The following is a 17,261-nucleotide window of genomic DNA, read 5'->3' on the forward strand; positions in this document are numbered from 1 at the left end:
CACACAGAGTTAATCCAGCGCTGAGCAATCCTCTTTTAATGTTCAGTGAAAATTAACAGAATTCCAGATAAAAACTTTCCAAATCATAAAGGTATCCTGGTAATGTACAATGAACTTTGGATCACCTCATATTATGATAAACATAACATAACATATGATAAACATGTCCAAGCTCTAGATATGTAAATAACCTGTAACACAAAGCAAGAACAGAGAAACGGACTTTATAATTTGGCAAGTTTTTATCTGGAATTCTGTTAATTTTAACTGAACATTAAAAGAGGATTGCTCAGCGCTGGATTAACTCTGTGTGGCAAGACTGGGCACAGATGATAGGGAATCTTATACTCTACATTGTGACATCAAAAACAAAAAAAAAAATTTTTTGGGTTTACATCCACTTTAAGTCATCATACATGGATGCAATGATGCTGAATGACAGTCCACCTCTTGAGCATTGGGGAGTGCTGTCTGACAGGGGAGCAGAAGATTGGGTAATTTTTCCCCTAGATAAAATTAGCAGTAAAGCCTTGCAGTACAGGCACAGCCCCACTGCAAGGGATCATTTAACTGCAATAAGTTTTTTTAATGAGCATCAGTGGAATGAATTACATGAATGACATTCCAATGTCTTCTCTATCTATGAAGTGTATTTCCACTTTTGCAGACAAATTTGTATACCATCTATCTCATATTTGTTACCTGTCCCTGTTCACATAGCAAAACTTTAACCACTTCAATAATGGGCACTTTCACCCCCTTCCTGCCACTGGCCAATTTTCAGCTATCACTGCTGTTGCACTTTTATGTTTCAATGTTTTTATTGAAGAATTTTTCACATTAAAAAGAAAGATTATAAATAATGTTATACAGTAAAAAGTATAAGAGAAAATTACAAAGTAATCAATCAGATCAATATATATATATATATATATATATATATATATATATATATATATATATATATATATATATATATATATATATATATATATATATATTATATATATATATATATATATATATATATATATATGGGGTGGGATAAAAGGGAGTAAGGATTAAAAAAAAAAAAAAAAAACCACGGGAAAAGTGGACTATTGTTATTAAAAATAAAACAATAATATTAGCATTTTAAGCAAATAAAATCCTCAGGTCAAGTTAAGGAATAGCCGAAGTGAGGTTATGATATTTTGAAGATTTTGTAAAGTTTAACCAGTTAGCCCAAGTTTTGTGGAATTTAAATGGTGAGTCATTGGTCTGATGAATCAAATCTTCCATTTCTTCAATTTTCTTTAACCATTTGGAGATGCATGGAGGAGAATTGTCTCTCCAATGTACAGGTATACACAGTTTTGCAGCATTGATGAGCTGCATAATAAGACATTTTTTTATAAATTGAAATAGGTAAGGAAGTGTGGTGAAATAAATATTGGGCAGGAGTAAAATCTGGCGTGCAAGTCGTTATGTGGGAGATAAGGGTTGTATTCGAGGGCATTCCCACCATATATGGAGGAGTGTTCCTTTGACAACTTTACATCGCCAACACAGAGGACTAGAATCGGGATTACATTTATGAATTATGTCAGGAGTTTTATACCATCTGGAATATATGGTCCTTTACCCCTGATCTCTGATCTGGTGTCTCCAAAAAAGGACACTGCGGTCATAGGGCGCACAGGGGGCGGGGTTTTAGAAGGATGTCCATGGACAACTACGTTGTAGCCATCTTACAAAGAGTAAGAAAACTCAGAAGCTCCATTGTATACTAATAAGAAGCCCATCCTGTCCTCAACCTTTTTATTGGGTCGAACCCTCACTGGATAGATACAGATAGATAGATGACACACACATGAACTTTATTGGTATCCCAGTCTTAGTCTATACGGTTTAATATGGAGTTGTCCTACCCTTTTCAGCTATAACTACTTCAACTCTTCTGGGAAGGCTGTCCTCAAGGTTTAGAAGTGCGTCTATGTGAAAGTTTCACCCTTCTTCCAAAAGTGCATTTGTGACGTTAGGCACGGATATGGGCGAGAAGGCATGGCTCGCAGTCTCTGATCTGTACAGGCCAGTCAAGTTCTTCCACCCCAAATTCACTCATCCATGTCTTTATGGACCTTGCTTTGTTGGAACGGGAATTGGCCATCCCCAAACTGTCCCCACAAAGTTGGGAGTATGAAATTGTCCAAAATATCGTGGTATGCTAACGCCTTAAGAGTTCCCTTCACTGGGACTAAGGGGCCAAGCTCAACCCCTGAAAAACAATCCCACACCATAATACCCCCTCCACCAAATGATTTGGACCAGTGCACAAAGCAAGGTCCTTGAAGACATGGATTAGCGAATTTGGGGTGGAGGAACTTCACTGGCCTGCACAGAGTCCTGACCGCAGCCCGATAGAACACCTTGGGAATGAATTAGAGCGGAGACTGCGAGCCATGCCTTCGACCACATTAGTGCCTGACCTCACAAATGCGCTTCTGGGAGAATGGTCAAACATTCCCACAGACACACTCCTAAACCTTGTGGACAGCCTTCCCAGAAGAGTTGAAAGTGTTACAGCTGCAAAGGGTGGGCCATCTCAATATTGAACACTACGGACTAAGACTGGGATGCCACTAAAATTCATGTCCGTGTAAAGGCAGGTGCCCCAATACTTTTGGTAATATAATGTGTTTATATACATTTTTATTTATTTATTATTTAGGTATGCTGTATGCACAGTATACAGTCACAGTCGTTTTGTTGAAGTAGAAATTCTGATGTGTCTATCCAAAGACTGGTATTCATGAAAGACATAAACCTGCATGTTATTAGGAGCTTTTAAGCGACCATGTAGACTGCATAACATTTTTTTTATAAAATCGCTGGACCTTTACATGAAAATAAGAGTTACAGCAGTGTCTGGTTCTGCTCCAGGATATAGAAGACGCATTTAATTCAGTTGAATCCACTCACCGCATGTTTGAGAGTGCACATTTCATAAAGGACACAGCCCAAAGCCCAAATGTCACTGCATGAGAAAACCACAATGAATAAAGTGTAGACACAAAGACAAACGGTCATCATAACAAATGGAAACACCATTTCAGCAAGATCAGGTAATAAAATGCAAATTACTTCAATCTTTAAACACAAACGCTTATTAAAGGGGTTGTAAAGGTTCGGCTTTTTTTTTTATAAATGGGTTCCTTTAAGCTAGTGCAATGTTGGTTCACAGCGTCTCGCCGCTAAGATGTAGTCCCTAGGTAGGGGGCGAGCACGCCGACTAACCCCCAGCCAGAACGGCTTGGATGATGGGGGCAAGCTTACTGAGGAGAAACAGGAACCTATTTAGAAAATAAAAAACAAACCTTTACAACCCCTTTAAGGGTACATTTTTGTTTTTGCAAATGTAAAATGTTATCTACAGACAAAATTTCACTTCCTGTCCTGTACAGGAAAGCTCTCTGAAGCAAGAACCATATGTTACAACCCGATTGTACAAGCATGCAGTGCAAGGGCCTGTCTGATTGGAAACAAATTGAAATTATAGTTTAGGCAGATCACATTACATAGATTTGGCTTTGATTGTACAAAGCTTTTTACATAGATTTTGCAGTCAGATTTTAAATGGGTATATACAGTTGGCACAGGATAAAGTGGGAAGATTTTCCCACTGTTGCTGTTCTGGTGACAACAAAAAAATTGGGATTTTCCCTCACTTTCAGTAACAGTGGTTACCAGGACAAACAAACAGGGTAAATCCCCTCAGCTGAAACACTGCAATAAAATTGGACTGTACAATTTCCCAACACTTCATCCACACCTACAAATTAAAAAAAATCGTTTTGGCACTTTCAAATAACTAAACAGAACAGATAGTATTAGGCCTCCTGAACATGAGCATTTACCACATACACCAGATTCCAGCAGCAGTAATCAGAGGATTCTTGCAGCCGGAATGACAGGTGCACGTGAATAGTGGTGGCTGCTCAGCCTTTAGACCCCTTTCATACAGAGCGCCCACCGATAGCGCAGCTCGTTTTAGTGCTGTTTAAGCGGCGCTTTTAGCCCCAAAAAAGCTTGTTCCAATGGGCAGGTGCGTTTTGTCCCAACCCTGTCCCAAAGATGCAGCTTGCAGGACTTTTCATAATGACCCGCAAGTGCACCGCCCGAGTGTGAAAAGTCACACTGCAGTGAATGGGAGGCAGTTTTCAGGTGCTTTAGCTAAAGCACTTGAACACCATCCCAGTGTGAAAGGAGTCTTATAAAAGGAGTGTCAGGCTGACAGCAAATGCAAACAGTGTATACAGGGTAAATGAATCACAGTTAAAGTTTTGTTTTTTGGTTAACAAAGTATCCTGTTCCCTTAAAGCCTGTTATGCAGCACAGTGCTTGTGCTGTGTAATTTGGCCCCCCGTATCACCTAAAAAAAAAACCTGTCTGGTTCTGCCTTCCCCTCTGCAAACTGACCACGTTATTTCATGGCTGCTGAGCCCTGACACCGTGGCCTGTTTATGTGCCTCCGTCACCCGCAGCCATGCTCTCCTCACCTCCTGGTGCAATCAAATCTATACTAGGATCATGCCATCCCCTCTGTTATATAACGCTAGGTGTCCCTGTGCGATATAAAAATGATGCAGATTATACCGTATATCAGTGTCTCCCGGCGCTCACATGACTCCTTGGCTCTTTCTCCTTGCCGGTGTTCTAACGATATGGTTCCTCTATTGGATAGGGTCCGGCCTCAAACGTGCAGGCCCCGCGCCTGCGCAGTCGGTGGCCACGGAATTTTCCAAGCCTGAACAGCTGTTTGTCAGCTGTAAACGGAACATGCACAATGAACCCGGCGCTCGTGCCCGATACTCTGGGCTGGTTATACACGCCGCTCTCCACTCACTCTATACAGCAAGGGGCGGGGGCAGATGCTTTACCCAAAAGGGATGGCCAGTGCTTTACGATACAGCCTCTTATAACCATATCCGCCCCTTAGACAAAAGTATCTGCCCCTTGCTGTATAGAGCAAGTGGAGAGCACTGTGTATAACCAGCCCCGAGCATCGGGAGCGAGTGACGTGTTCATTGGTCATTGCGCATGCTGCGTTGACAGATGACGAACACCTGTTAAGGCGTAGAGATTTCCGTAGACTCCTACTGCGCACGTGCGGCACCTGCACAGTCGAGGCCAGACCCTATCCGATAGGGGAACCATTTCGACAAAACACCAGCAGTGCTCGGCCCGCCTACTATAGCTGTCAGCCGAGGAGTCACGTGAGCGCAGGGACACATAGCAATATAGAACAGAGGATGGCATGATTATAAACACTACAATTTCTTTCATTACCAAACTTGTTAACCAATTTAAAAAATAAAATAAACAGTACATCACACACCTTTTGTTGTTGTAGGGTCGGTTCTCGCAAATCTCAGGGGACAGGTAGTAAGGAGTTCCTATACAAGTCCGAGCCAGCTCTACGGTGCTGTAGAACAAAAAGATCAACATCTATAATAAAAAGGTGCCATGCAAACAGTTCTTAACAATGTACTAAAAACGCTTCTGTACATACCTGCTTAATACTCTGGCTATTCCAAAATCTCCCAATTGTATGGTCCCACTTTTTGTTAAAAATATATTCTAAAAAGACACAGGTAACAGACGTCATAAAAACATACACATATCGCAATCCTGAGAAGCTCAATCAGTTTTCAGTGTTACCTGTGACTTAATATCTCTATGAAGAATTTTCCTATCATGGACATGTTTCAGAGCCAAACACAATTGAACAAACCAGTCTAGGATCTATGAGAAAGAAAACCATAGCATGTTACCATTGTTACTATCATTACAAAACCACAAAAGTTCTACATTGTAATTTAAATGTGGATATTTACAAAATCTGGAAGAACCCTGTGCAAGAAGAGAAGCCACAGTGGCGAGCATGTATAGAGGAATGCAGGGCATGCCAGCTATAACCATTTGCATAGAAGCCATAGCAGCACAGAGAGGGCAAGAATGATCACAACTAAAGGGATAGCAGAAGTGCCATTTTTGTAAAAGCACTCAGTTGTGGATTATTCAAAGCTTCTCTTTATAAGCAAATAATTCCACGCGCTAATATGCACAATCATAGCGCTCTTGTATAATGCTGGGAAAAGCGTGCTTGTATCTCCAAGTAACACAGACAGACCCTGGTATCACCTTAAGCTTAGTAGACCATCCTCCCTAGGATGAGCAACTCCTTTTATTTATACTGTAAACATGAATAAAGGAAGGTGGTGGCTTCAAAACCAGCTAGACACTTGTATGCTTTCAAAAGTACCAAATCACACACACACACATGTATATATTCAACTAGAATGCCAGTAGTGATGTGTGTAGATGGTCGTGTGCAGAGCCATGCGGCAGGCTCTCTGTGAGACACAAAGTCCCTCACAATTTGAACACTACTTACATGGCTCTGAACACGATCGTGTGCACACCATCCCACCGCTACCAATGACGCAAGCCATACTATCATGGCTCAGTGCGCCATAATTTTGTATGGTTATGCTATGGTTCCCATGTACGCAGATCTGCTTACTTGGAGTGTTAATGCAATCACCATGAAGTGGCCAGTCTCTTGGTGAGGCATGAACAAACATCCTTAACTACAGACCCAGGCGTATGTAAAAAGACGGCCTCAAAGTGGCTCTATAAATCCGGGCCACTGGGGGGCGCGCGCGCCCGGCGCGTCACCGCAATGCCGATGCACGTGCCTGGCAGCCGCGATGTCCACCAGGTACCCGCGATCGGCAGTTTTAGAGCAGGGATGTGGAGCTCTGTGTGTAAACACAGAGCTCCACGTCCTGTCAGGAAGAGGAGACGGATGCTGTGTTCCTTGTACATAGGGACACAGCATCGGTCACCTCCCCCAGTCAGTCCCCTCCCCCCACAGTAAGAATCACTCCCAGGATTCACATTTTACCCCTTCCTCGCTATGAAGAAGCACTAAGGCATAGTGCGAAACGTCAGCTTTTCTTTTGTTGTGCTGTTTTTTGCTGTGGCATGTATTTTGTGATTTTTAATTAAAGGAGGAGTTTTTTTGGAGTGCGGCTGTCCCAGCTTTTTTCCTTCATCCTAAACCTGCATTTTGATTGCACTGCCTGCACCCTTGGCTCGGACCACAGGAATCAGATTACCTGGTTCTCTTTGAGCGGTTACCCACTCTCTCATTCCTCGCCCCCTAGTGTTAACCCCTTCCCTGCCAGTCACACTTATACAGTAATCGCGTTTTTATAGCGCTGTTCGCTGTATTAATGTGAATTGTCCCAAAAATGTGTCAAAAGTGTCCGCCATAATATCGCAGCCCTGACAAAATTTGCAGATCGCCGTATTACTAGTTAAAAAAAAAAAAAAAAATTAATAAAAAAAAAAGTCAGAATTCTATCCCCTATTTTGTAGCCACTATAACTTTTGCGCAAACCAATTACTATACGCTTATTGCGATTTTTTTATTATTTTATTTTTACCAAAAATATGTAGAATACATATCAGCCTAAACTGAGAAATTTTTTTTTTTTTTTAAATGGGATATTTATTATAGCAAAAAGTAAAAAATACTTTTTTTTTTTTAAATTGTTGCTCTTTTTTTGTTTATAGCGCAAAAAATTAAAACCGCAGAGGTGATCAAATACCACCAAAAGAAAGCTCTATTTGTGAAAAAAAAAAAATGAATGTCAATTTTGTTTGGGAGGCACGTCGCACGACTGCGCAATTTTAATTTAAAGCGACGCAGTGCTGAAAGCTGAAATTTCGCCTGGGCAGGAAGGGGGTATATGTGCCCAGTAAGCAAGAGGTTAAAAGCGCAAACAGATCTTGCGTGTCCATGGAAAGGTTTCCGCAGCCAATGGTCTTCCAACAACATCTGTTTGTGCGAACACGCTCGCAAAGATACTGTTTAAATAAAAAAAAATAAAGAAGGGGAGGAAAAACTCATTTTAAGGAAAAGGGTTAAAACAAAACAACTTTGATTTCTAAAAAGGTTGCAGACAGCGGGACAAAGATAAAAATGAACAAAGAATGTTTATTTTCAGCTTTGTAACGTTTTTATGGGGAACACCAGTGCACAGGCAGGGAGCGGAGTCTATTATTTCCTACTTCAGCTTTAAAATGTATTGCATCACTTGGCCAGGGGTCAAGTCCTGAGGAAAAAAGTGTGGGAACTCCCACCCAAGATCCACTCCCCCACCAAAAAACTGGCCGCTTCCGGTATATGGATTCATCGGTAAGCAAGTTTTTTCTAAATCCCACGATAACTCACGGCAGACCTCCGCAATGTCTCCTGGGAACAATGACAAAAGCTCCCAGGAGACATTTCGGCATCGAGGAAGTGATGGAATACCCGCACACTACCTGATGAATCCATATACAGGAAGCGGCCAGAAACAAAGGATTACCAAGGTTCCCCTGCCCCTGACAGTGACTCGAGCTGGGCATCGCCGCTTAGTGAAGGATTGGTACGGGCGGCTCGGCTTCTCTAGTCCTGCAAAGGGAACTGAGTTCCTGCTGTAAAAAAAGTGCAGGAACTTCGTTCCCACGCGTTCCCGCAGGACTTGAGCCCTGCACTTGGCTGTACAAACGGGGTGATGTTAATTCACTTTCCGAAAGGTGAAAAAAGAGGGAATCAAAAAGTGGCAAAGAGTGGCGTCACCTGCCTGGTTGTGCAATGTGTCAGGGGTGTGTAAACTAAATTAAAGCCCAACTCAAGCCTCATCTATATTTGTGGACAGCTGTACAGGCTTCTCTCTTGTAATAAAATTGCTAGCTCTGATAGCTCTGTACACTTCCCAACCAACTTGATCCTGGTTTTGCCCTTCAGTCAATGGATTTTAGTTCTTTCAACCATGTAGGATGAGCATCACATGTGGGCATTGCATAAGGCAGGGGTGCCCAACCTTTTGAAGAGTGAGGGCCACTTAAGCAACTTGGTAAACAGTCGCGGGCCACAATGAGCGGAGCGGGCAGATGACAGGTCATGGCTACTCTATAGACCCTCTGATCCGCCCTGATGGAAGGGGACGACTTCCCTTCTGTTTTTCGGATTGGAGATAGGTGGGCGTAAGCGGACATCTGTCGCTCTATAGAGGTGAATTAAGGGTCCCATTTGGTCGGGCTGGTAGTGTGAAAAGGGCCCAAGCCTGAATTAACACTGATGTGCTGCGGTTTACCCACACTGTGGGTGCAGCGTAGTGCACCTGTGTCTATCCTGCGGGTTAGCTGAACTTTGCCATAGACTCCACCTGTGGCAAAAGCCGGCACTGTAGAGGAAGCATTGGCTTATGGGGCTCTGCTCCGCAGCCACTTTCTTCCTCTACCACCAGCTTCATTCGCAACACTGATGCTGTGGTATGGCGGGTCTGAAACCTGCGATCTGGGCATGCCAACCCGCCATTCCAGAGCAGATGGGCACGTGGGCCATATCAGAAGGCTCCACAGGCCACATGTGGCTCCCGGGCCACTGGTTGGCCACCCCTGGTATAAGGTAATCTGTAAACGCAGCCCGCCTACCATTTTGAATTTGCATAACTCCTCCCAAGAACCAATCCACAGTTTGCATTAAATTTGAGGGGGTCTTGAGAGAAGTAATAAAGTAGGGCGTTATGATATTTTCAAGCAACTATATACAGCACCCTGACAGCCCCTTCAACCATCCATGACTTGTCTGCATTGCAAAAAAGAGATTTTTAATACAGCTTACCTGTAAAATCTTTTTCTTGGAGTACATCACGGGACACAGAGCGGCATTCATTACTATATGGGTTATATGGAGTACCTTCAGGTGTAGACACTGGCAATCTTCAAACAGGAAATGCCCCTCCCTATATAACCCCCTCCCATAGGAGGAGTACCTCAGTTTTGTAGCAAGCAGTATGCCTCCCAAAATGGTCCTCAAAAGAGGGGTGGGAGCTCTGTGTCCCGTGATGTACTCCAAGAAAAAGATTTTACAGGTAAGCTGTATTAAAAATCTCTTTTTCTTTATCGTTACATCACGGGACACAGAGCGGCATTCATTACTATATGGGATGTCCCAAAGCAATGCTTACAATGAGGGGAGGGAGAACATCTCCAAGACAAAAGGATTTAATTTAGAGATATACTCAAATCATAATAAATCCAACTTATTTGAGAAAAATAATCTTAAATTTTAAATTTAACTCAAAAAAAGAGGAGCCCCCGGAATCCGAGGGTCTCAAACTGCAGCCTGCAGCACTGCCTGCCCGAAGGCAGTATCAGTATTCCTTCTTACGTCCAACTTGTAGAATTTTGTAAATGTGTGGACAGAAGACCAGGTTGCCGCCTTGCAAACTTGAGCCATAGAGATCTGGTGGTGCGCTGCCCAGGAGGCGCCCATGGCTCTAGTAGAATGAGCCCTTAATGATACTGGAGGAGGCAACCCTTTCAAGCCGTAGGCCTGAGTGATCAATTGCTTAATCCACCTAGAAATAGTGGACTTTGCAGCTGCCTGCCCCTTCTTGGGCCCATCCGGTAGAATAAACAGCACATCTGTTTTCCGGATCTTCTCTGTAGCTTTAAGATAGGCCTTCATGGCCCTGACAATATCCAAGGTATGCAGCAACCCTTCCTTTCTGGAAGTAGGTTTAGGGAAGAAGGATGGTAATACCAAATCCTGGTTCAAATGAAAACTGGATATGACCTTCGGTAAGAAGGAAGGATGAGGGCGGAGAACGACCTTGTCCTTATGAAATATAAGATATGGTTCCTTACAGGATAAGGCTGCCAGTTCCGAAACTCTTCTTGCGGAAACTATGGCAACCAAAAACACCAACTTCCTTGTCAGTAGAACCAAAGGAACTTCAGCCAACGGCTCAAACGGTTGTTTCTGTAAACTCGACAGAACAAGATTTAAATCCCATGGACAAAGCGGGGATTTAACTGGAGGTTTAATACGTAAGACCCCTTGAAGGAAGGTCTTAACCAGCGAGTGGGTGGCCAGTGGCCGCTGAAACCACACTGACAGGGCAGAAATCTGTCCTTTGATTGTGCTTAATGCCAATCCTTTATCCACTCCTAGCTGGAGAAAACTTAAAACTCTATCTATGGTGAACTTGCGAGGAAGCCATAGCTTGGACTCGCACCAGCCTATATAGGCCTTCCAGACCCTGTGATAAATCACCCTAGAGACCGGTTTCCTGGCTCTGATTAGGGTAGAGATTACTTTCTGAGACAGACCTCTACCCCTGAGAATCAAGGATTCAGCTTCCAGGCCGTCAAATTTAGATGCCGTAAGGCAGGGTGGAGGATCGGACCTTGCGATAGCAGGTCTGGCCTTAGAGGCAGAGTCCAAGGGTTTCCCACTACCATCCTTAGGATTAGTGAGTACCAAGCCCTTCTGGGCCATGCTGGAGCTACCAGGATAACTGGTATGTGCTCCACCCGGATCCTGCGCAGCAGGCGGGGTAGTAACTGGAGCGGGGGAAACGCATAAAGAAGCTTGAACTGATGCCAAGGGCAAACCAGAGCATCGGTTCCGCAGGCCATCGGATCCCTTGAGCGGGACATGAACCTGTCTAGCTTCTTGTTGAGTCTCGATGCCATGATATCCACGTCCGGCACTCCCCATCTTTGGCAGAGTGCTTGAAAGACTTGTGGATGCAGAGACCATTCCCCCGGCCATAGAGTCTGGCGGCTTAAGAAGTCCGCCTGAAAGTTGTCCACTCCGGGAATGAATACTGCCGATATGCAGGGCACATGAGCCTCTGCCCATAAGAGAATCAAGCTCACTTCTCTCTGAGCGGCCTGACTCCTGGTCCCCCCTTGGTGATTTATGTATGCCACTGCCGTGGCATTGTCTGATTGAATTCTCACCGGGAGCCCCTGCAATTTCGACGTCCAAGCCCTGAGGGCTAGTCGAACAGCTCTGAGCTCCAAGATGTTGATGGGTAAAAGCTTCTCTGGCTTTGCCCAAATACCTTGGCGAGTGGAACCATCCACAATCGCTCCCCAGCCCGTCAGGCTGGCGTCTGTGGTCACTATCTTCCAAGCCACTGGGCTGAAAGATTTTCCCTTCAGTAGATTCTGAGGGTCTAACCACCAACACAGACTTTGCCGGACTCTTGATGAGAGAGGCAACGGGATATCCAAGGCCTGTGGCCTTCTGCTCCATGCTGACAGGATGGCTGCCTGCAGGATGCGAGTGTGGCTCTGGGCGTATGGCACCGCCTCGAAAGTAGCCACCATCTTGCCTAGTAATCTCATACATAGGCGAATAGTCGGTTTTTTCTTGCTTAGAACCAGTAGGATTAATTCCTTGATGGCTTTGACCTTCCTCAGAGGTAGGAACACCCCCTGTTGTTCCGTGTCTAATCTCATGCCGAGATATTCCAACTGCCTTGTGGGCCCAGCCGAACCTCTCGAGGTATTGGACCGTGAGGGCCACTGCTCGTTCCAAGCCGGGAGATGAGTGGTCTATGACTAGGAGGTCGTCCAGGTATGCTAGGATCGTGACCCCTTGGATCCTTAGCTTGGCTAGGATTGGAGCTAGAACCTTCGTGAACACCCGGGGGGCCGTAGCCAACCCGAAGGGAAGCGCCACGAATTGGAAATGACGCGAAGCCACCATAAAGCGTAGATATCTTTGATGTGGCTGATAAATTGGAACATGAAGGTAGGCATCCTTTATGTCTATGGACGCCATGAAGTCGTCTTTTTGGAGTGTGGCAGCTGCTGACCGCACGGATTCCATCCGAAATGAGCGGACTTTTAAGTATGCATTTACCATCTTTAGGTCCAAAATTGGCCTGACATCTCCATTGGGCTTTAGGATGATGAATAGGTTGGAGTAGAAACCCAGCCCCTGTTCCAGGACTGGTACCTCTACTATTACTTCCTGGGAAAGTAGATGATCTAGAGCCGACCTTAATGCGGCTCTTTTCTCCAGATCGTTTGGAATCCTCGACTCCTGGAAATGAGGAGGAGGAAACCTTAGGAATTCTAGCTTGTAGCCTGTGGCCACGGAAGACCGTACCCACTCGTCGGGAATGCTGGCTTCCCAAATCTCCGAAAAGAGTCGCAGCCTTCCCCCCACCTTCGTGGGTGGGGGCGCCCCTTCATGAGGTAGACTTGGGGGCTGGTTTTGCTGGCTTGCGAAACCACTGCCTCTTGCCCCTAACAGCCTGTCCTCGTGATCTGCTGTTGAAGCCGAAGTTTGTTCTTGCAGGAGGCCGTCGATACTGCTTGGCATTAGAGGGCCCCTGCCCAGGGGAGGACTGTCGTTTAAACGCAGGTCCCTGAACCCTCTTCTTAGTTGGCAAGAGAGTACTCTTGCCGCTTGAAATGGTCTGAATGTATTTATCTAAGTCCTCTCCGAAGAGCCGTCCTCCATGGAAGGGAAACCCTGCCAGGAGCTTCTTGCATGGGGGCTCAGCCTCCCAGCTTTTTAACCATAAGAGTCTTCTCATATGGATAAGGGATAATGATAAACGTGACGCTTGTTGGATAGAATCCTTGATTGCGTCTACCGTAAAACATATGGCCTTAGGGACATCTGAAAATTCTTCTGCCTGCTCGGCAGGAATAAGTTCAAGCATTTGCTTAAATTGATCCGATAAAGCTTGAGCGACTCCAATCGCAGCCACGGCTGGCTGTACTACTGCCCCTGCAGAAGTGAAGGAGTTCTTAAGTAGGGCTTCCAAGCGTCTATCAACTGGATCTTTGAAAACCTGTACGTTTTCTACAGGACATGTTAACGATTTGTTAACACATGAGATGGCTGCGTCTACTGCAGGAGAAGCCCATCTCTTGGAAAACTTTTCTTCCATAGGATATAAGACAGAAAATTTCTTAGGTGGAAAGAAAACCTTGTCTGGTTTGTTCCACTCTTGGAACAAGACTTCCTCCAATAGAGGATGGATCGGAAACACAGCACTGCTTTGAGGCGCCCTCAGTGAGCCCAAAGCTGAAACCGTGGATACCTGGAGATCTGGTACAGGCAGGTTGAATGCCTTATGGACCAAGTCCGTCAAGCCCTGAATCCACCAGCTCTCCCTCAGGGAGACTGCCCCAGACTCCTCTGTATCCGGATCTTCGATCCCTGAACCTACTTGGTCTCTGTCCAAGAGGTCCAATTCCCCAGAGGAAAGGACCTCCTCTTCCGAGGGTCCGCGCACGGGTGACGGAGATCTATTCCGTTTACTACCCCGCATGGCTGCGGCTATCATTTCTCCCATGCTTCTCCGCATCTCATTTAAAGAGGCGAGTAACACCTCCTCCGTGACCACCTTAGGGTTGGGTTGACTCGCGTCAGCTCTAGCCCCAGACCCCGATGGCCCAAAGGCTCCCTGTGGGGAAAGCAGCGGCATAGCTCTATCCGAGACCTCAGATTCTGCGGGGGAATCCCCACCTTTTGTACCCTCTGCTCTTGATGCCATGGTACAATACCGAGGTACACCTGCTACTTATTGGTACCTGGGACTTATAATAGTTAAATGCCCAAACACCTGTTTGGGGAATAAAAAATGTTTCCTCTACCCTAGATGACACTTTTTTTTTTTTTTTTTTTTTTTTTTAAAGAAAAACTTTTTCTTTTTTATTTATTTTTTTTCAATCTAGGCAAGAAAAAACATTCTATCCCCCTGAGTAGTATTGCCAAAGAAAAGACTATGAGATGGAAAAGAAAACCAGCCTATTCCTAGGCTAAACCACAATCTTCTGAAGACTGTAGTATTCTTTCTGGCCACTGTGTGTCCTCAGCGCCCCGTGCTTCACTCCAGTCCTTCCTCCCTTAAGCCAGAGAAATGAATGAGCTGTGGCATCTAAGGAAGGGCCGCCCCTTCCTTTAAACCACTGACCCGCCCTTCCCCCCCAGCTAAAACGGCGCCAAATGCGTCTATAACACGTGCACGCGCACCGCGCGCGCGCCCGCCGACGGGGGGGGGGGGTTGGGAGGAAGGGCCTCTCTGTTCCTGCAGCCGCAGGCCTGGAACACACGAGGAGGTCAGCGTTTTGCCTGCCTTGCAGGCATGAGGGAGAGGACTGGATAGAGCATCGCCTGGAGGCTTGCAGGTAAGCATAGCTCTCTGACACACACATACACTTGTACATAAAAGGCCCCACTCACAGCTTTTGCAACACTACCAGGGAGGTCACTTTTTATGGGGAAATATAACATATAGAGCCATCCTATCTTCATGATATGTGACTGGTTTGCCAGATGCAATGCATAACCTTAGGCATGTCCCCTGTGACCTCCCAGAAAAAACTTGCTAAGAGCCAAGCCCCGCAGGTTTTTTCCCCTTACTTACCTGCTCCATGCCGCAGGACTTTGCCAAGCAAGAGGTCCAATCTTCCCCCATCTCCGTGGGGATGTCTAGACCTTCAGGCCCTGGGAACCTTCTTCTTCCATGAAGGATCCACTGTCCTGGGCCCATACAGCACCCTGGCAAACAGAAAACATTAGGCGCCCCAAAGGTTTTCTAAGTTCTGGGCCCAGGGTCCAGCTCTCTTAAAAAGAAAGCATTATGGGCTATACCCCAAGGGTTTGGGGTCCGGTTACTGACCACTTTAGCGCGCAGGCTTTTTTGGACAGAACCGGTAGCTCACCTAATCCCAAGGATGCGGAGGCAAGCTAAACCATGACTAACACCTAAGACACTGGCGTAAAAACTGAGGTACTCCTCCTATGGGAGGGGGTTATATAGGGAGGGGCATTTCCTGTTTGAAGATTGCCAGTGTCTACACCTGAAGGTACTCCATATAACCCATATAGTAATGAATGCCGCTCTGTGTCCCGTGATGTAACGATAAAGAAAGGAGCACATAAACCAAGTGATGACATCACTGGGTCTAAATGAAGTTACATAATGAAAATGGTAAAGTTAAACATTTCATTAGGCCAGTTATAGGTTGTGGCGGTTACCCTGTTAGTAATTAGTGGGAGGTCAGGGAGTGGTGGGCTCCCTCCAGGCATACCTTCTCTTAGCGAACGGTTAGGCAGGACAATTTAGTTTGTTGCAGGCTGGCAAGACAGCTGAGAATTTTAGTTTATTGCTTTTTGAACATTTTATTTGCTTGTTGATGTGAAAGGGGTAGAATAAAGGCCAAATATACGCAGATTACGTTTTTTTTTTTTTTTTTTCCTTATTCTGACTCCTCCCTACTGCTGAACTAAAACTAGCCCACCTTCCCCAGATTAAAAAACATGTTCCTTGCATTAAAGCTGAGTTCCGGCCACAATTTCACTTTTTAAATATAAATACCCCTGTAATACACAAGCTTAATGTATTCTAGTAAAGTTAGTCTGTAAACTAAGGTCTGTTTTGTTAGGTTGTTACAGCATTTAGACACTTTATAAAATAGAATTGACTGGGGCCATCTTAAGTGTGGGCATCATGAAGCCAGACTGTATGACTTCCTGGATTTCAGCCTTGCACATGCTCAGTGCTGCACAAGCAGTGTAATAGGTTTCAGATTAGGTTTCAGCACCTGTGCTGTCCAAGTCACATGATTCTTTGAGACTGGGGAGTGCACAGACTCCTGGAAAGTTACACCCACTACATTCCCAGGAGTCTGTGCGGTGTAGGTTAGGAAGCATTAGGCACCTAGGTGCAGGAAGTGGGAAGATTAACTATTCTGCCTAGCAACAACACTTTGAAGGCATCTAAAAAAAAAAAAAAAAATTTGTAAAGGACTAATGACATTTTTTTAAAACTACTGATGTAATGTTATATTTATGGGTGGAACTCCACTTTAATTCCCACAGCCGCTGCTGATTGTGTACATCCCACCAGTGGGTCTTCAGTGCGTTGCCTGCACCCATTCAATCCTATTCCACAGTGGCGGTTCGTCCATAGAGGGCGCTGGAGCGCCGTCCCCTCTCACCGCCACTGAGTCTAATAACAGATTCATGCATTGCACTTATTTATGTTATTGTCCCCGCTGCGCTGTTCTATTCAGATGGCCGGACATAAGGGGCCGACCATCTGAATAACGGCAGCTGGTTGGCTGTACGGAAGTGCCTATCAGAGCCAACGGCGGGAGAAGACATCGAGGACGTGGATGGCTGACTCCAGTAAAGGTAAGTGCCGGGCGGGGGGGGGAAAGGGGCACAGCGGTGACGAAGGGCACAGTGACATCAATGGGCACAGTGGCGACAATTGATGGCACAGTGGCTGTGTTTGATGGCATGGCACAGTGGTGACAATTGATGGCACAGTGGCTGCATTTGATGGGCACAGTAAGGCTGCAATTTTTTTTTCCATTTGCGCCCCCCAAAAATTTTG

General features: G+C 45.3%; 1 protein-coding gene across 8 annotated transcripts in view; it reads right to left on the reverse strand.

The window, feature by feature from the left end:
- NEK1 (NIMA related kinase 1) overlaps window positions 1-17,261 on the reverse strand; it is a 177,095-nt gene that overhangs the window by 136,960 nt on the left and 22,874 nt on the right. For all 8 annotated transcript variants that reach the window (XM_040333138.1, XM_040333114.1, XM_040333146.1 and 5 more), the window contains exons 4-7: window positions 5,701-5,784; window positions 5,552-5,619; window positions 5,378-5,464; window positions 2,962-3,016 (exon numbers count right to left, since the gene is read on the reverse strand). In XM_040333138.1, the coding sequence (XP_040189072.1) occupies window positions 2,962-3,016; window positions 5,378-5,464; window positions 5,552-5,619; window positions 5,701-5,784 (294 nt within the window). The remainder of the gene's footprint in view (window positions 1-2,961; window positions 3,017-5,377; window positions 5,465-5,551; window positions 5,620-5,700; window positions 5,785-17,261) is intronic.

This window comes from Rana temporaria, chromosome 1 (genome assembly GCF_905171775.1).
Source record: "Rana temporaria chromosome 1, aRanTem1.1, whole genome shotgun sequence".
NCBI lineage: Eukaryota > Metazoa > Chordata > Amphibia > Anura > Ranidae > Rana > Rana temporaria.